The 20,185-nt window shown below is 43.8% G+C and overlaps 1 protein-coding gene across 4 annotated transcripts in view; it reads right to left on the bottom strand.

Annotated features, from left to right (window-relative positions):
* Nucleotides 1-20,185, bottom strand: part of Arfgef3 (ARFGEF family member 3) — a 162,607-nt gene that overhangs the window by 48,241 nt on the left and 94,181 nt on the right. For all 4 annotated transcript variants that reach the window (XM_021259354.2, XM_021259353.2, XM_021259356.2 and 1 more), the window contains 7 exons: nt 16,304-16,416; nt 14,440-15,356; nt 6,818-6,984; nt 5,762-5,927; nt 2,404-2,511; nt 1,856-2,071; nt 1,626-1,736 (listed from right to left, as the gene is read on the bottom strand). In XM_021259354.2, coding sequence (XP_021115013.1) covers nt 1,626-1,736; nt 1,856-2,071; nt 2,404-2,511; nt 5,762-5,927; nt 6,818-6,984; nt 14,440-15,356; nt 16,304-16,416 — 1,798 coding nt within the window. The remainder of the gene's footprint in view (nt 1-1,625; nt 1,737-1,855; nt 2,072-2,403; nt 2,512-5,761; nt 5,928-6,817; nt 6,985-14,439; nt 15,357-16,303; nt 16,417-20,185) is intronic.

Below are 20,185 nucleotides of genomic sequence, written 5' to 3'. Positions count from 1 at the left end.
TGGACCCTCCCCGTCCCCATGCGCTCTGCCTGGTGATGGAGAGGAACTCCCAGCAGTCTGCACATTCTCTCTGAGACGGCTTACATTATACTTTTATTACAACGGTCATCCCTAAAGCTTTGTGTGTAGCTCCTGAGCACCGGACGTCATCTCTATAGCTGAAAATTGCATCATTCTTCCCCACCCCCGAGTTTACTTTTGTTTTTGTGAACTCCAAGTAATATTTTCTTAAAACCATCATGATGATAACTAATGAGAAAAGATCCAGAAGTCGCCTTAGGATGGCGATTATGCAACAAGTGAGGCAAGGGCGAATGACATAGTGTCATCCTTGGACAAAGGTTTCAAATCACTGGATCTGGAGCGGTAACTGAGTCACGGCTCATAACTGAGAAATCTAGTGAGCTAACTTCAAAGGACTCTTTCTGAATCATACTTGTATTGTAAAAGACAAAGTGATTTTTAGCAAAACAGCCTTTGTCTCATGAATGTACACTAGCTCTATATATTTGTTTATAATTATACTATTTTACTTCTGGTCTTGTGTGTGTGGTTTTCATTGCTGCTGTTGTTGGATTTTGTGGTGGTGGGAATTGAACCCAGGGCCTTGTGCATGCTAGGAAAGTGCTCTACCACTGAGCTATGTCCTAATCCCCAGTCTTGTGGGATTTTAAAGACCAATAAATGTAAGAATTTTAGTGTAGCTCACCTTGTACAAAACTTCAGTGAAATTGTGTTTTCCCTTTTTGGTAATCACTGAGGATCTGGAAGAATTGCTCCGCTTTCAAATGGATCTTTAAATATTATTCAAGCTTGAGGAACACTGATCTAAATTGTTTTCCTTAGCTAAAAATATACAGCTGTTTCTGTGATCACTATTTTACTCATCTGGTAGGTGGTATTAGCATAATCTGTACCAAGCTTGCGCTTCTCCCCTTGGTACCTGCCTCTCATCTTCCACTGCTATTGGGAAGACCGTTCTCTTCCCCTATCTAGGTGACCACGAGCTGCATGGAATTTCAACAAGTTAAAAATCAACAGTTTCCATGTGGGGCATGATGGCTCTTGCCTGCGATCCCAGCCCTCAAAGGGCTGAGGCAGGAGAGCTGAGTTCAGTGCCAGCCTGAGCTACATGTGAGTTCAAGGCTGGCCTGGATTACACAGTGAGACCCATCTCAAAAACAAAACTAGAACAAGCAAGCAATCAAGCAAACAAACACTTTCCTGAGTCCACAAAGCTCAGATTTCTCTAACAAAAGCAAAGCCTTCCCGACCTTCCTCTCTCAGTCCCCTTCTGACTTTCCCTTTCAGGAAACTGGCCTGTCTGCCTTCCCCATTATATACTGGGGGCCTTCAAATGTGCACCTCCATGAGGCACGAGAGCCAGTGGCCAGATGACTCAGCTGGGAGGGCCACAGACTCCAGCTGTCAGCCATTCGCACTTTCCTCATCACCAGGGGCCAGAGGGACCACTATGAGCGAGTCCCTCACCCCCCACAGACCCAAGCTTGTGGCTCACTGGGACTCATGGTTAGTGGCATACACTGACTGTGGATCACACATGGAATAGGGTGAGTGTCACCGCGTCCCAGGCACCAGGTGGCTGCTGACCCCTTAGCTGTTACCTTGTGCTATGGCATCGCTGGGTTCTTGCACTTCCCTTTCCTCTTTCTCTTCCTGGACACAGGAGGCAGCCGCCATCTGGGCGAGGGCTGAGGCGCAGTTAGCAGCAACCCCTTTAGAGGAAACAGACAGCTACCCCTTAACTGAGCAGATTCTCCAGCCCGTCATCTAGCAGAGCCCCTTCCAAAAGACTTGCTTCCCAGAGAGTCCTGTGGGGACCCCTCGCCAGTACCTAGTGCACAGCTCAGCCTGGCAGCTTTCCGCAGCCCGTCGAGGCTCATGCAGATGGCGTCGCGCTCCTTCTGGTTCTGCTCTTTGATGCCCTCAGCTCCCAGGATGAAAGCTAGCCCTTTGGAGCTCCCTGCCATGCGGCCAGTCAGGGGGGTGGACAGAGTGTCGATCAGATTCTTCCAGCAGCCGACCAGAATGTAGCGAGCAAAGGCCACACCTAGGACACGAAGGCATATGGTCACTTTCCAGAGACAGGAACAGCCTGGCAAAGGATGGCCTGGGGCTCTCTGGCTGTCAAATTAGCAACTCCGAGTTGCAGGCAATTCTATGGCAGGAAATGTAATTTAATGGACTGGTGGATCTTGTTTCATTTTGTGCTTATGAATAACGAATGCCACATCATCATCAGCTGGATGATGCTATATAACTTCTAGCAGGTACTGTTAGAACGGAGACAGAGTCTTCATTCATTTATATTACTACACAGTAATACAATTGCTGGTAACACACACTATGAAAAAAATATGAACTCAAGGCTCAAGGCCCTACCCGCCACCGTGGAGTCGTCAATTCTCCTGCTCTGGGTAAAAGGAGATTCTGTAGAAGCTGAGGCCATCAACTGGCCACCAATTGCGCTGCTCTCTAAGCCATCAATATCTGTCAAGGAAAAAGAACAAGGGTTTTCCTGAATACAACACTTCAGTGTAACAGATGCCACCATGATGTTCATTTTTCGTCAACAAGTATCCAGGTATCTACTATGTACTGAGTACGTAGAAACTTTTTCAGAATATTCTAAATTGTGTTTTATTCAGTCAGTCCATTTTCCTTTCATTGTCAAAGCATTCTTCTGTTATGCTGCTGTGTATTTTGTATTTGAAAAAATAAAGCTAAATTCTGCCATCTCTATTGTTAGGAAATCTATTCATTTAAGATAATTTTGATCTTTGGATTTTTTTATTCATAGCCATGGCATTATTTCTAAATTTTATATGGGCAGGTTACCCTAAAATGAATTTTTCTTTGAGGGCTTCCTCATTAGAATTAAAAAGAGAACAGACTTGGGCCGGGGATTTAGCTCAGTGGTGCCACTGCCTGCCTCAGAAGTGCAAGGTCCTGAGTTCAATCCCTGGTACCAAAAAAAAAAAGAGAGAGAGAGCGAGAGAACAGACTTCTTTGGTCAAATAATCATTTACTCTAGTGGCTGATAATACATTCATAAAATACCTTACAATTTTCAAATTGTTTTCATCTAACATTTTTTTTTTCATTTGATTGTCCCAACAACTCAAAGTAGGTAGGCAGGATTGGTATTACTTTTCCCATTTCAAACAAGAAAGAAACAAACATTTAAAGAAGGTAAATCACTTTAGACCATATGGCTGGCAAAGAAAGGAATCAGCCCAATGTCCCCATCTTCCCACTCCTGGCCAGGCTTCTCTCTGTGACATCGTGCGCCAGCTCGCTATAGCTCCTCAACTACCTTGTTTCCATAGCTACCCTGGAGGAAGCCCTCCTGAACAGAATTAGCTCAATAAACCACCCCTAACATCGTGGCAGAAAGGAAATGGAGGACTGGGGATGAAAATGCTGGGCTTCTATCTTGGTTCTTACTTATGCAGCCTTGGACCTGGGACAGACACTCCATTCTCGGGGTGCCAACATCCTTGGCATAAAAGAAGCAACCACTGGAGCAGTAGTGATGGGGCTGAAATGTGTGTACGGACCCAGAATAGGTCCATCCAACCCGGGGAGGGCATGGAAGGATAAATTACTCTGCCTTTGGGAATTTAGCCGCGCCTCAATAGGGTAAGACTTCTTTGCATGGTGTTTACCAATTGGTTCAGTTTCTCTTGATTCTCACAAAAACTTTAAGAAGGCTGGAGACTTCTGGGCAGCACGTTAAAAGATCAAAAATGGGAGAAATGTATATGGTTGTTAAAATGGGAACAGGCCAGTTTCTCTGAAATTAATTTGACTATTGGTCAAATGGCTTACTGGCATTCACCAGAAACTGTCATTATTCTAACTTATGTTTCCTATGTGCTACATAAAAGAGTGATGAATTCAAGTAATACAAAATGTATTTAAGCACTACAGTTTCACAGTTCTATAGCACACTTTCCTCGGCACCAGGGGCGGCTAGAGTTAGTAGAGGCTTTGTGACCAAATTACTGCCACGGTTTCTCCTCGTACATAATGAAAAGATCAGAGAGCACTTTCTAAACCCTAGGTTAACTGCTGCTTGAATTTGCTTGTCATGCCATATCTGGAATTTGGTGCCAAGATTCAAAAAACCTTATGGGTCTTATGAAAAGATTATTTACATCACAGAACAACCCCTTTCATTAAGCTTCAGGTAAGGACTTTACAAAGACTGTGTTTGACAACAACTCTAGCATTTAAAAATTAACAAATTAAAACTGGTAAGTTGAAGATCCAAATTCCAAGTCACTAATAAACTCTGGTCAGCACCTGCCATTGCCAGGAAGGGATTTTTGCAAAAACAGATGGACACCAAGCATTACTTATGGGTAAATTAAATAAATGTCCCTCACATATATGGATTAGTATTTTTCAAGTGGTTGTAAATGCTATCATGATTAACAAAATACAAACTGACACCTTTCCAGTGATCCTGATCCCCAAGATTGGGCCCCAGCCTTGCTGCCCCACTTCCATCCTTGTTCTGGAGGCAAGACTCCAAATGCCAGAGAAGGATCAGGACTCTGCCTTGTGGGGACAGACCTCACTGTATGCCTTCACTTCCAGGCTGGATCCTAAGTAGTGTGTCCCCCCAATTTCATCTGTTAGTAGTCAACTCTCACCTTTATAAGAGTCCCCAGAATCAACCACAGGCACATGACACACCCTTTGGCCAACCCAGTCCTGTCCATCCCAGACCTGCTTCTGCCTGGTGCAGAGCTGCAAGCTGTGTGAGAACATAGGACAGGGGCAGGGCAGGGGACATTTGGTGCAGGGCCTTGTCCTCCATATTCCATTAACGGAAGCCATGAGAGAACAATTCAGATGAGAAACCAGCCTGGAAACTCAGAACCAATACAGAACAAGCCTGAAGATCTAACTTAATAAGGCTTTTGATGATTAAACAAAACTTTTGAGCACTTCCTGAACTTTGACTGACATCCTGGCTAAAACATGAAAAACCAAGAAAATCTGTCCCCCACCCCAAGCCAACACCCAAACTGCTCCACATTACTGCACACTGCTCTCTACTTTCATATGGAATTTCTTGGGGTCCTTTATGTAGTCCAAGCTGGCCTTGAACTTACTAAGTAGCCCAGGCTGGCTCTGAACTTGAAGCAATCCTCCTACTTCAGCCTCCAGAACACCTGGCTTCATGTGAAATTTCTGATACTTAAACAGGATATTAAAAGTTCTGAACACTGACACCAAAGATTCTGGGCAGGTGAGTATTTGGCATCATTTGTAATTCTGGTACAGGTGGGAAGAGAGGGAGGAAGTCTGATATGGACAGGAAATGGAAATGAGGTCAAGTTGAAAATCAGTCATTTCACATTGCTGGTCAAATCCCAGGAGCATTGAGCAATCAATGCTTCTATTAGCCCGTGAGAGCTTCCAGATATTATTCTGGGCTTTGTGCCCAGGAAGCACTACATATCCATAGGAGAGAGACCCATGGCCTGACACCAGCAGACAGGTGCTAAGTTAGTGCTTGTCTAATAGGACAGTGAGCTTCACAAGCTCCCCATGGAAGGACAGAAAACTGTGAGGTGCACCCTGGAGCTGTTCCCAATGCCCAGACAGGCTTTGTGGGTGCTGTTTCAAAGTCAGAGTGAAACAGCGCTGTGCATCTGAAGGAGGCCTGGGAGGCGGAGCCTTCCTACCCCACCGAGTACCCATGGCTTCGGCATGGGCCACTGACCGGTCAGCATGGTGATGAGTGGCAGGCTGTTGTCCTCTGGGCTGCCCCAGTAGCCAGCTTCTCCCAGCATGTTTCTGTCCAGCACCTGGTGGTACAGCTCCTCGATCCAGGCCTGGGAGAAGACCATCAGCACACCGCTGGTCTGCACCTGCTTCATGAACTCCTTCTGCACAGAGAGAGCACGTTAGAAGGGGACCAAGCACGAGGCTCCCAAGTTGTCCCTTCCCATGGCGGCTCTGCCATGAGGCAGGGAGCTATATGGGGGCTGAGGGAGAAGCCAGAACCTCATGCAGCCCCTTTTGCTGATGACACCCTGCAGAAGGATTGGGGCTCTGCATTTGCTACCTTTACCCTCCAGTGGAGGATCAGAAAGCACGCGGCTGCCTGCGACAGCTCCCTCTCCTCCGCCCAGGGGCAGTGGAGATGGTGTGTGCTCCCCAGGGAATGCATGCACCTCCTTCATTTACAAGGCAGTCACCTATCCTTGCAGATTCATAATTTATTAAGCAACAAATGATTACCTATCCTCTTTTGTGGGTCCAGAGGATTAGGCTCAGGACTTAGTCCTAGGGGTCACCCTGGAATGTCTTGATCAGTCCAGGGGGCAACCACAGAGTCATCAACCCCATTCTCCACACGTCAGAGCCCAGTTCTGGTTCATGAGTTTGTCTGGGTACATTTTGGAATGCAGTGAAGAGTTCTGTAACAATGCATCATTTTCAGCAAAGTCCCGCATATCTGATCTCACTTAATGCGGTAATGATGTGTTTTTGAAAGTGCTTTATGCATATATGTTTAATGATGCCACTGGATGAAAGGATGGGACAGAAGCAAGCACTCAGGGCTCTTCCCTGCCAGGAGCCCCGTCAGGATCGGTGGCTCTGCAGCTCACATCTGTGCACATCAGTGCGATCACACACCATCTCCTTCCTCCCTGCAGAGCCGCATGGGTGCTGAACGGAGCACACCCGGCCACGCTCTCCAGGCACCGACTCGGGGGTGTGCAGCCGGGAGGCCCGCGCGTGCCCGGAGGAGCTGCAGAGGCCGCACACTCACCATGGCGCCCGGCGCCAGGGCGGGCCGCTTCCGGTAGTAGTCACTGTGCGACAGCTTCAGGTTGAGCAGCAGGGCGCAGTGCGCCGCCGTGTACAGGCTGTCGGCGTTCATCAGCATCTGGAAGCTCAGGCTGCTGTTCCCGTCAAAGCCGGGCGAGTGCATCATGCCTGGGGGAGGAACCCAGAGCTCCGCTGCAAACGGTGCGCACCCGGCCCAGGCTGGGACAGAAATAACCACAAGGTCTGGGAACTTCCGTGCAGTTTAACAGCCAGCGCGGGAGGCCCGCAGATCTGCCTGCGCTGGAGTCTTTCTGCTGTTTAGCAGCCAGGACTTTGGGAAGGAACTCCCTTGCTCTCTAACTCGCACCTTGCTCCATCCTGGCTCAACTCTCAGGTGGCTTCCGGTGATGGCACCCAAACCCCAGCTTCACCCCCACCTGGACCTGCCTCATTTTTGCCACTCCCAGAATGGCCTCTCTGACCGAGCTCTCCCATGACCCACTCCTTCACTCTTTCAGCTCTGGGGTTGGGCTTTTCAGAGACCTCCACTTCCATCCCATCTAAACAGCACCCCCTGCCCCACAACACTCTGCCCCCCCCCCCCCGCATTTTAAAATGCCCTCAATAGCATTTATTCTATGCAGCATTACATGAATATATACTTCCTGCCCGTCATCATCATTAATATGGGAGATCTTCGAGAGGACAGGTATCTGCTAGTTTTGTTCATTACAGAATTCCCCCCACCGTGCCTAGAACAGTGCCTGCCACACAGCGGACCCTTAAAACATTTGTTGAATGACTGAATGAGTGAATAAACTTGCTATGTGAACTACATTCAATGGTGCATTGAGGTAAGAGGCTCACAGCAGTTACTTTCTGTGGGTTTGTTTTGTTTTTGAGACAGGATCTCACTATTCTATGAAGTTCAGGCTCTCCTTGAACTCACTATGTAGCCCAGACTGTCCTCAAACTCATGACAATCCTCCTGCCTCACCCTCCCGAGTGCTGGATTACAGGTATGTGTCACCATGCCCAGATTCACATGGAATTACTCTTAATACAGTTACTCTTAAATACAAAGTTTGCAAAAAAAAAAAAAAAAGTTTCTCCAAAAGCAAAACATTACCATATGACCCTGCCATTTGACTCCTAGTTATATTCCTAAAAGAGCTGCAGCAGAGATTTGAGCAGATATTTGTATGTCAATGACCATTGCAGAATGAGTCAAAATAGTCAAACATGGGAACAACCCCCAAGTTGGAACAAATGGATAACCAAATGTGGTGTATACATAAAATGGAACATTATTTGGCCATAAAAAGAATGGAAGTTCCGATGCCTTGTAAAAAAAGCAGTGAATACATATGCTAAGTACCATAAGCCAGGAACAAAATGACAAACATTTATTGTCACTTATATGAAGTGCCTAGAATAGATAAATTCAGAGATAGAAAGTAGATTAAGAGGCTACCAGGAATGGGGACAAGGGCAGCTTGGGATGATGAAAAACTGAAAATAATGGTGGTGATGTACAATATTGTGAATAAAATTAATGTCACTAAGTTATACCCTTGAACATGAGTAATGTCAACTTTTATGGTATATATATTTTACAACATTAAAACAGATAATAATGTAATATATCAGGGACTACTTCATCATGTATTTATTTATTTGTTTATGTTTTCATTTTTAAGACAGGGTCTCCCTATGCAGCCCAAGCCAGCCTTGAAATCACTCTGTAGCCCAGGCTGGCCTTGAACTTGGAGCAATCCTTCTGCCTCAGCCTCCCGAGTGCTGGGATTACAGGCATGCACCACTACACATGGCTTCGTCATGCACTTTAATGGGTAAATGTATGCAAATTTTATTTTAATAAAGCTGTTTAAAAAAACAATAAAGAGGTTCAAAAAATATGATAACTATTGACTTTTTCCCCACTATTTAAAAAAACATTATATAGAATACTATTTTATACTAAGTAACAGTTCTCATTTTGAATAGCCCCTTGGGCTTTATACAAATTGACTGGAAAACAAACATGGGAATGACTGCAGCTGGGCTCCTTCAGCCAGCAGGTGGTGCCTGTGTGACTTCCGGGAAGCATGGGTGACACGGGTACCCAGGCCAACCTCGCTGGATGGGGCATGGTACTGGTCCGGAGTGCCTTTCTCCCTGCAAACACTCCGAGGCTCGGGTTAGAGACCATCCTAAACACATGTGTGCAAATTCCATGCACCCACACATTCTTCAGGGCACATGCAGTCTCATTTCATCAAAACCATATCTCCGACATGAAACGGACACGTATGCCAAAGTTAACAGTTGAGTAAGTGAGAAACATAGATTTGCAACCAGGATGTTCAAGAAGGTATGGGCCAGAGGAAGCTTTTAACTCAAGACACTTTCTGTATTTGGGAGAAATACCAAGCCTCCCACCCAGCAGAGCCACTTGGACAAGCCGAGGTGAGGTGCCAGCTCCATCACGCTTTATAGAACTTGTCTGGGTCTCTGCAGCTGCCTTCTGAGAGCACCTACTGCTCTGTGATCATGGAAGGAGGGTCAAGTTGAGAGCCAGATCTGAAAACTACATCCTTGGACAGACATGAGTGGTGTATCTCGGCCCAGATGGTCCCTGGGAACCCCCAGCACTCTGAAGGACTTGTTGGGTTTGGTCCTGGTTCTCTGCAGACATAGAGGGTCTAAGATCCTTCTCTTTACAAGGTAAAACAGAGCAGCATTTAGGGCTAAGCATTTAACTACCTTGGGTCATAGGCAAAAGGTACATCTGAGTCTATGAACAGAGAGGAAGAAAAGAAGCTGTCAGTGGCTTTGATCCTAGACATCAGTGATAATTTCTTTAAAAATTTCGAAACCAGTTATTTATTTTGGAATATGTTTTGGAAAGCTGAACATGAGAGCTAGCATGTCCAGAGACCCAATCATGAGCTCTAGAAAGCACAGCCAGCAGATACACCTGCTTCTGAAATGATCTGTTGAACTTTGTGAGGGGCCATCTGTTGGTATTTGCCTGTATCTGTATAATTTCTTCATTACAAACAGGGGGCAAATTTGAGATGAAGACAACATGAGGTATACTCTGTCCACTTAAGGAAAATACTTTTTGTGCTATACCAAATATAGTTCACTGGTGATATTCATAATGGAATCAACACAGCAATTGTAATTTGTTAAGTATTGTCTATTGCCTAGAACCAGTCTCTCCTCATACATCACTTCACTTGATCTTGTTTCAACTTTGTTTACCAGCAAGGAAAGTACCTCAGAGATGTTAATTTGTCTAAAGTTATCCAGCTGGAAATTCTCAAAGGTCTTCTGGACCCAAACTCCAGGCTTTTTGTACAAAGCCATTCTGTACTTGCTTCTAATTCTAGTCACATGTTCCCCTCTGATATTCTATTTTCTGCACATCCTTCTGATTGGTTTCACTGAAGTGGCCAACGAAAGAAACTCTGACCTTTAATATATTCTGGTGCTAGGACTGGTATTTCCCAGGTTTCAGTAGGTGAAGTTCATTCACTGTAATTAAGATGTTCCTCATTGTTAGGAACAGGAGGATGGAGCACCTGGCCCAAGGGTTACCAGTAAAAGACTAGATAAAGAATTTATCTAAAGAATGTCTCTCTTGCATCAAGACAATATATTTTTTTAAGTCAACATTAAATATTTGCTTTAAAACATTTAACAATATGGTGGAGTGTAAGAACAATTGTCCTGCATCTCCTAAGCCTCAATTACACCTCTCCCAGCACAAGACTACACTCCCTTGTGTGGATGGAACTATAACAACATGGACCATGGATGTGACAAATGTATCACATAGGGTTGTGATGCTTTCCAACAATGTGTCATGGGCGTCTCTTTATATTAGTGCTTACAGATCTGCCTCTTTTTTTTAATAACCCCATATACCGCTGGGCTCTGTGGTATATAATGCTCTATCATATCAGTGGACATTACATTGTTTCAATTATGAAAAAAGCTGAAGTGATGAAATTACTTTTAGCAGTTCCACATGTGTATTTGTGGGATAAATTCCTAAAAGTAGAATAATATATATATAAATATATATATATAATTAAATTTGACAGATACAGCTGAAATATCTTCCAAATAGTATCATACATACTATTTTTTCCTCCTGCCAACTGTGCACAAGGATATTCTTACACTCTCAGCAACACTGCCTGGGCATGACTAACTTTCTAAACCATCATTATAAGAGTGTACGACTTTCCTTGGCAATATGTGTCTTTACATAAGTTTTTAGTTCTAGTTTTTACATAGTAGTGCTTCTCTCTTTCCTGAAAAATTTATAAAATATTACTTTTAGAAATTTGGAAAAACATACCTAGAAGGAAATTAATTGTAACCACACTATTCTGAGATGAGCATTAACATTTTAACATTAATTTTGAGTCCTTCTTTAAAAAATTATATTCTGACCATTTTCTGTAGCAAGCACCATGTTAAATGGTTACAAAATGCCAGTAGCTCATTTAATGGGCTTTTGCTTCTTTCTGATACTTTCATTATGAAACAATGCTGCTGAATACATTTCTATACATGTATCTCTGTCTGAGATTCTGTTTCCTTAGTAGATATTCCCCAGAGCATCAGTGTCTGTCAGAGCTTGGACGACTGTCACACATATTTTGAGTTACAGCTTTTTAGCCACTGTAGGTTACTTTTTTCTTTTTCCAATGCAAATTGATTACAGAGGCTTTTGTGTTCCTAAACAGCATTTCCTAAATAATTAAAAAGTTTTAGGGGGCATGTAGAGAAAAACTTAGGGGTCCACCAAAAGGAAAAATCATGTACACTGTGTAAGTTAACACAAATGAATATTAGAGGCACTATAAATCATATTTTCACAGACTAAAGACAGATGAACATGCTAACAAAATATTAAGTGGAAGGTATGTCACAAAATTACACATGTAACATATTCCCTTTTGCTCTTGGTATGTTCTCTCTCCCCCACCAAACACACACTAATGGCTCAGGGCTGGAGTATTAAATGAATCAACATATGCAAAACCCTTGGACGGTGTGGGGCACACAGGAAGGGGTATGCTATGTTAGCCATTATTATTCAGATATATGTAAATGAGCACATTCATTTGCTGAAAAATGCCTGCTAGAAAAGATGCCAAGTTCTTTCAGGGACAACCTTGAGCCCAGCCCCCTCATCAAGGGGCGGTGAAGGTGCGGGAGAAACCCTGGTGGGAAGAGGCTGTGTGTGTGTGGCTCCCCAAGGCATGGCTGGCCGCAGGGCTGCAGGACCGGAAGGAGGGCAGGTGACTGCGTGCAGGGGCTCCCAGCCTTGCCAGGCCACAGGCTGGCAGGGAGGGAGGTGGCAGAATCATGGCACCCGGGGCAGTCTGTGAGCTGGGACAGCGGGGGCACCCATTCGAGATGCTCCAGCTCTGGGTTTGTCCATGAGATGGGGGCCAGAGGGAAGGAAAGCAGAGGCCAAGAGTCCTGCGGGCTAGGCAGGCTGGGGGTGGGGGCCTACAGTCAGATTTGTTTTAAAGAAACAGCTATTTCTTGCACAGCTGAGATTCCTTCTTGCTACTCTACCTTCTACTGAATGTGCTAAGTTATGCATACTGCAGTGCTTGCCACAGCCTTCCATTTGGTCACAGTAAGTGTGCAGACTGACTGAAAGCCACTCATCGGAGGAACTGAGATCCCAGAGTCAGCCCCTTCATCGATTGAAGCACAGACCCGGGGGTTCCTTCTGGTCCCCAGGAGCCACCTCATTCTCTGCAGGACCACAGAGGCACTTCCACAGGGGTCACAGTTCAGGGCAAGGACTTCTTTATCAAAACTGGTTTTGTCTGAGTATTTTCCAACTGCCCCGCCGTAAGAGACATTCTCTCCTTCCATCCTTGGCCCTTTACCTTTAAAATATTCATCAGGATGTGATTACACCAGTTTTACCTTTTTAACATTTTTACTAGGCTAAGGATCGAACCAAGGACCTCACAGATATTAGGCAAGTGATGTATCATCAAGAGGAGGGAAGGAAGGAAAGAGGATGAGAAAAGAATTAAGACGTGTTATGTGCATGTACCAACTCTCCATGATGAGTGCATTCATTGTGCTGCAGACATGCACTAATAAAAAAAGTTTAAAATAAATAAACAGAAGAAACGCTCTTCTGTCACATAGCGTTAGAGAGCTCACCTCAGTGGCTCGTCAGATATCAGGACGGAATCACTGAGAAAGAGCCACTGAGTGTGGTTAGGCCATGAATACAGCCCCTGGTGACAAGGTAGAGAGGAACACTTGCAAGTTTTGGCAAAAGAAGGTTTGAGGCTTTGAGATCAAAACAAACAAAGAATCAAAGATCTTCCCCAATACATCTCCCTACTCTTACAAAACAAGAATCAAAGATCTAGTTTATGACTTGGAGTTCCTTTCTCCCCTGTTTTTGTTCTCATGACTCTTTCTTGGGCAAACAAGGGACATTTGCTGTCTCCCAGCCCTTGTCTCGGCAGAAGTCCAGCATTTCTGCTTTAATTTCTAGTGTTGGAGGTTAGGACTTGCAAGGACAGAAGGGCATACACCTTGCTCGGGAGGTGGACACGGGCTAGCAGCCAGCGGCTTTATTGTTCCCACGGCAATGGCCGTGCCACCAGCTACACCACAGTGTCACCGCGGAGAGCTGGCATGTGAGGGATAGGACCAGGACTGATGGGTCTGTGATTTGCAAACAGAGACCAACTCTTAAATGGCAAAAGCACTGTGGATGTCATTAGGATTAAAAAGACCAACAACTAAGTTAATGACAAGCATTAAAAATAGCTTTTAGAAACCAGTAATAATATATGAGGTCTCTTTTCAATGTATTGATTTCTACATGTAAAAAATAATTCCATATAACATATCAAGTTTGACGGGACATTTTATAGACCTCTAAAATTTGGGCAGTTTGCAATTCACTGTGCGACAGCCTAGTCGCATTAAAAAAAAAGTTACACACATCCTATTTGGCATGCAGTGAAAGCAAAGGTATCAAAACACAAATTTGAAGAGTGGCTTTTTGCCTAAAATTTTATAAAAGACCTTGCTAGGGTTATATTCCTTAATGTCATAAGAAACAGACAACTTATTCTTCTGGAATTACCAGCAGGTGGTGTTTACAAACATGGAGTTATCTGAGAGATAAATCTATGTATTAAATGCGGACACTTCTGTCATAAAGTCTTTTTATATGGATATTTTAAATTTAAAAGAGAAGACCCTACCTATAATTTTAATATTTCTCTATAACACAAGAACATCATGACCACAACCAATAGCTGTGCTTCACTGTGTCACATGGCTTCTGGGGGACCAGGAATGTTTGCTGGGCTTTCATGTTGGCACAAGGGACATCAAACTGGTCAGAGCAGGCCAGGCAGCAGAGCTCCTGTGTCCACGAATAAACCTCCACCAATCTGTCTTATATACCTTGCCCTGTTTAAATAGAGGTGAGCCCGAGGCACAGTGATCTAAGTGCTCCACACTGCAAGCAGGATGGTAACTGCCCGCCTGGCTAAGTGCTCTGAGCATCCTTGTTTCCCCTACAGCAAAACACCATTTACCAACCTGAGCAGAAAGTAGAGGCAAAGTTCTGGAGGGCTGTGTCCACCTCCTCCACGCTGGAGAGTGCCAGCAGCTGAGGCAGGAGGCTCTCCAGGGCCTGCATGAACAGCCGGGCGCTGTGCTGGTCGGCCTCCTGGTTCTTCAGCAGCTTGAGAGACAGAGCAGCTGTCCTCAAGGACCGGTGGCCCAGGCAGTCCCGAGGGGTCTGCTCCTCATCAGCCAGTGAACAGTTGTCCGACCCAATGTCCGACACGTCTGATCTGCCCGAGTCCTTTTCTGCTGCCATTGAGTACTGATCACAGGAATCAAACTCTGTCCTTGACAGGTCCTGGTCATCCACACTAAAGTTGCTCTCACTGTACCTGGAGCCGTAGGACCGCATCCTGCAGTCCACTGACAGGAAGTTGGTGATGTCAGGGTAAGCGACCATGTGGCTCCTCTGAACCACATCAGGTTGGTCTATGGCCTCGGGCTCTGACACTTTGCCTGGTGTCTCCTTGCCCTCCTGGATGGCTGGAGACTTGAGCCCATTCTTGTGGTTCTCTGTGTGGTACTCAGGTGTTGTCTGACCCAACTCTCCCTCCAGGGTGGTCTGGCCGGTGTCTGTGGTGACACTGATGCTGATGTCGGGGCTCCTCTCATTGCCTGCCTCCCAGGGCGTGTGCTCCGAGGACAGCACTCGCCTCTGCCAGCGGAAGTCAGCCTCGTTGATCTCCATGGAGTCTCGGCTGGACTCGGCCCCATCCCTGTCCCTCAGCTCTTCCAGGCGCAGGAGTAGCAGCTGCACCTGGCTGTCACTCAGCCCCTTGCCCTGGCTGAGCTCGTCCAGAGCCCCCAGCAAGGTGCACACACAGGACACGGCAGCGTAGCAGGCTTCGATGCCACCCTTGATGCATGCCTCTGTCATGCCATCCATGATACTAAAGAGAGGGAGAGGGAGAGGGAGAGGGAGAGGGAGAGGGTGAGGGAGAGGGAGAGGGAGAGGGAGGGAGGGAGGGGGAGGGGGGAGAGAGAGAGAGAGAAAGATGCTCCCAAGTAAACAAGAACTGTCTCATTGGCATAAAATCAAATGGTCTGGGCAATAAATAAATGAAACAAACACGCTTGGGCTGGGAAAACCTCCAGGTAAAGTGGCCCAGCTTCAATCACAGGCCTTCTTGGTTGGCTGGTTTATTGGGTACCAATGCAAATTCCTGAAAAGAGCTTATAATTTTCCCAAAGACAGGCACTGGGAAATCTCACATTTGTCATCATGCTTAGTTTCTCAAGTAGAAAACAGTTACAATGGCTGTAGGATAACATGCAACCTCCTATTTATTTATTTTTGAGACAGGGTCTCGCTGCACAGCCCAGGCTGGCCTTGAACTCCCTATGTAGCCCAGGCTGGCCTCGAACATGTGACAATCCTCCTGCCTCAGCCTCCCCAGTGGTGGGATCACACATGTGCACACCTACCCGGCCTGCAACTTCCTCTCTAAATAAGTAATACTGCCTGAATGGATGGAAGGCAACACAACTATTAGAAATTATATAAAATTCAGTGTTCCGAGGAGACTGCATGTGAAGGACTCCTACAGCTATACTGTGAATCACAAAGCTCTTCCCTGAAAAAACGCCAATGAATAAAATTTGGACATTTCATTTTGTATACTTAGGTTTTTCAGTCATATGAAAATATGGAAAGTTATATGACTATAATAAATAGAGATTAGTCTCTTCATATGGCTTGTGAGTAAATTACTAAATATGCATGTTACATTTACTGTAGATTCACAAAAATTTCAGGATTTGGAAAATAAGATGAAAAGTATTCAGAGAAGCAGTTGTTTACCAAGCACTATAGACCTAAAAGAAAAATGTATCATACAGTTTGAGAAGATCCAGGTGAGACTTCCTTTTTGAAACTGATCTTTTCCTGGGTTCTGGCTCTGTGGAGCTGGGCCCTGCTAGGTCACAGAGGCGTTGTGGGCTCCCAAGTATCTGTAGGAAAAAGAAAAAGTAACACAAAAGTATCACAAAAACATAAAATTTCAATATTGTGAGATCCAATAAACATATACTTTCTCTACTGAGTGATATAGCATAAGAAAAAACCCAACTACAGGTTTTCTACCCTTTATCACAAATGCTTGGGACCTGAGTGTTTTGGATTCCCAATCTTTTTCAGATTTGGGAATATTTGCATGTAAATGATGAAATGTCTTGGGGCTGAGACCCAAATCTAAACACCGAATTCATTTATAATCTCATATACAGCTTATACACAAGGACTGGAGGTAATTTTCTACAATATTTCTAGTAATTTCAAAGTTTCATGGTATGGAGTTTTCTGTTTGTGACTTCATGTCAGCACTCAAAAAGTTGTTGCCTTTTGGAGTTTAGGAATGCTAAGTACGATTTTCTAATACAACTAATTGGAATGGCAAAATCTTAATAAAACAGATTGAGCCATTCTTCTGGACATGTAGAGGTCCTAGGAGCCCAGCCAAGGGCTGGCTTAGAGAAATTCTGAAGAATTGTCTCACAAAGCTGTTCTCGCACAGAGCTAGGGAACAGTTCCATTCCTGTCCTTTGTGAGATGTGACTGTAATGTCTTCTTTTAAAATTTTTTTTATTTTTTATTTTTTTTCCTTAAATTCTTTTCTTGGTGCATTTTAGATATACAGTACATTTACATTTATCATTGGGTGCTTGTACCTGTACGTGATGTATCTTGGTTCTTACTTTTTTCTGCATTACCTGTGCACTCTTCATCCCCTCTACCCTTCCCTATTTACATAGACTTCGTTTCCATTTTTTTTCCTCATAATTTTTCCTTTCCCCTTCCCCTCCCATCACCCCTACCCCTTTGGAACTTTTCTTCCTATTTCAAATTATCAATTGTTTGTTTTAATCATTTTAAACCTTATTTACACTTTCAGTTTCTCACACTGGAGAAACTATTCAGTATTTACACGTGTGTCCTATTTATTTCACTTAAGAGGATGGGCTCAGGCCGGGGATTTATTTCAGTGGTTTCGCTGCCTGCTGCTCAAGCTCAAGGACCTGAGTTTGATCCCCGGTACCAAAAAAAAAAAAAAAAAAAAAGAGGATGGGCTCAATATGCGTCCATTTAGCTATAAATGACTCTAGTTTCTCATTCTTTATGGCTGAGTAGTACTCCATTTTATTAAAAAAACCCACATCTTCTTTATCCAGTTTCCAGTAGGTGGGCACTTGGGCTGTTTCCAAGCTTTAGCTATTACAAACTGTGCCGCTATAAACATGGGTGAACATATGTCACTGTGGTATGATTCTAATGCTTTTGGGAAGATACCCAGCAGGGGAATAGGTGGGTCAAATGGGACCTCTAGCACTAGTTCTTTGAGGTATCTCCATACTGATTTCCACAGTGGTTGCACCAGTCTGCACTCCCACCAACAATGGAAAAGGGTTCCTTTCTCCCCACACCACTGCCAGAATTTGTTATTGTTTGATTTCTTGATAGCAGCCACTCTTTCTGGGGTGAGGTGGAATCTCAGTGTTGTTTTCATCTGCATCTCTCGAATGACCAGTGATGTTGAACATTTTTTCATATATTTATTTGCTGTTTTTACTTCTTTGTCTGAGAAATGTCTGTTCATTTCAGATGCCCATTTTTGAATTGGGTCTTTGAATTTGGGGGAGTCTGATTTTTTTTCAGTTCTTTATATATTCTAGATAGTAGTCCTTTGTCTGAGGTACAGCTGCTAAAAAATTTTTCCCACATTGTAGGTTGTCTCTCAGCTCTGATGGTTTCCTCTTGCAGTGCAGAAGCTTTTTAACAAGATGAGATCCCAGTTGTTGATTCTTTGTGCTAGTTCCCGTACTACTGAGGTTTTGTTCATAAAGTCTTTTCCTATGCCAATGTCTTCAAGAGTTCTACCTAACTTATCTTTCAGCAAGTTTAGTGTTTCTGTTTTAATATTTAGATCTTTAATGCATTTCAATATTAGTTTAGTGGATGGTGATAGGTATGGATCTAGTTTTAATCTTTGGCAGGTTGAAATCCAGTTTTTCCAACACCATTTATTAAATAAGCTATCTTTCCTCCAATGAGGGTGGTTGGCTCCTTTGTCAAAGATGAGGTGGCTGAGTATGTCTGGAGTTGTTTCTGCATCTTCTAATCTATTCTACTGATCCTCAGGTCTGTTTCTTTGCCAGTATCATGCTGTTTTTATCATAGTAGCTTTGTAGTAGAGTTTCAAGTTGGGGATTGTGATACCCTCTGTCATGTCTCTGTTGCCTAGACTTGCTTTTGCTATTCTAGGTCTCTTCTTGTTCCAAATGAATTTCTGGATTGTTTTCTCTAGTTCTGTGAAGTATATTGTTGGAATTTCAATCGGCATTGCATTGAAACTATATAGTAGTTTTGGAAGTATTGATAGGGAAAAGTATTAAAGGTTAGCAGATTAGCTATTAAAGTAGTTGTGAAAGCAAAATAGGTAGTGTATCCCTTTGAAAGCTTGCCTTAGCCCACTGCTTTTGTTGTTTAAAGTAAAGTTTATATAGCTCCTTTGATCTGTAGCTCCACTATAGATAACATCCTAGCTCTGAAGAATAAAGTGGGAATCCTTGAACAAACTTGTAATATATGTGCCTTAAATGTCATGTGTTTAGGGCTGTAATCAGTGACAGAAACCACCTGTGTCTAACCATTAAAGAGGAATTGGAACTTTATTTACTTAACAAAGACCACTGGGGATGAGATAATGACCGACAAAAGTATAAAAGGTGATGGACAAAGATCACAGGGCATGGAAAATGGTCTGACCAGACCAGTTTCTGGCAGTCCTGCCTGCTTGCGAGTAAAGCTTTGTATTTTTACCCAACTTGTGTTTCTGTGGGTTTCTTTCTGCGATTCCGGAACAGTATGACCATTTTCACTATATTGGTTCTTTCTACCTAGGAACAAGGGATGTCTTTCCATTTTCTTATATCCTCCTCGATCTCCTTTTTTAGAGTGCTATAGTTTTCAGTGTAGAGGTCTTTTGCTTCCTTTGTTAGATTGATTCCTAGATAATTCATTTTTTGAGATGCTATTGTAAAAGGAATTGTTTCCCTAATTTCTCTCTCAGTGAGTCTGTTATTTGTGTATAAGAAGGCTATTGTTTTTTGAGTGTTGACCTTATATCCAGCTACTCTACTGAATCTGTCAATTAATGTAATGTCTTCTTTTTTGGACCTTCACTCTGCACAACGCAACCACAATGCACCATCACTGTGACTGCCCAGGATCGAGTCCGCTTCTTGTCACATTCCGTTCTGCTTTTACCTGTATTTTGTTTCTCTGGTTTGCCTTCAAATTTATCCTGATCTTTTATCCACTAATCTAAGTTGCAGCATTAGGATTTCAGTTTAGGTTTACAGCTATAAGTATCCATCTATGCACTGCATTTGCTACTTTCCCACAATTTCTCACGAATAGAATTTTCCTAATTGTTTAGTCCCATGTATGTTTTATTTCATATGATGTAAATCATTACAGAAAATGTCATTTTGAGGCTAATTGAAGGAAAGAACAGTTATTGAAGTGTTTATGGAATAAATATCCCATTTCTATGCCCATTTTCAATGTGATGTATATTCCAAGCAAAGTCGGGAAGTGTAAATTAAATATGTCAAGTAGAAATAACTATGTTTGAAGGGGATCGCTTCTTTCTTTTCCTATTCCTTTCTTACCTCAGGAATCAGAAACACTTGCTCTCTAGGAGGCACAGAAATGAAGCGT

The sequence above is a fragment of the Heterocephalus glaber genome, unplaced genomic scaffold (genome assembly GCF_053883595.1).
Source record: "Heterocephalus glaber isolate CG9 unplaced genomic scaffold, H.glaber_assembly_v1.0 deba00001550, whole genome shotgun sequence".
NCBI classification, from domain to species: Eukaryota; Metazoa; Chordata; class Mammalia; order Rodentia; family Bathyergidae; genus Heterocephalus; species Heterocephalus glaber.
This window is presented reverse-complemented; position numbering and strand designations above follow the sequence as displayed.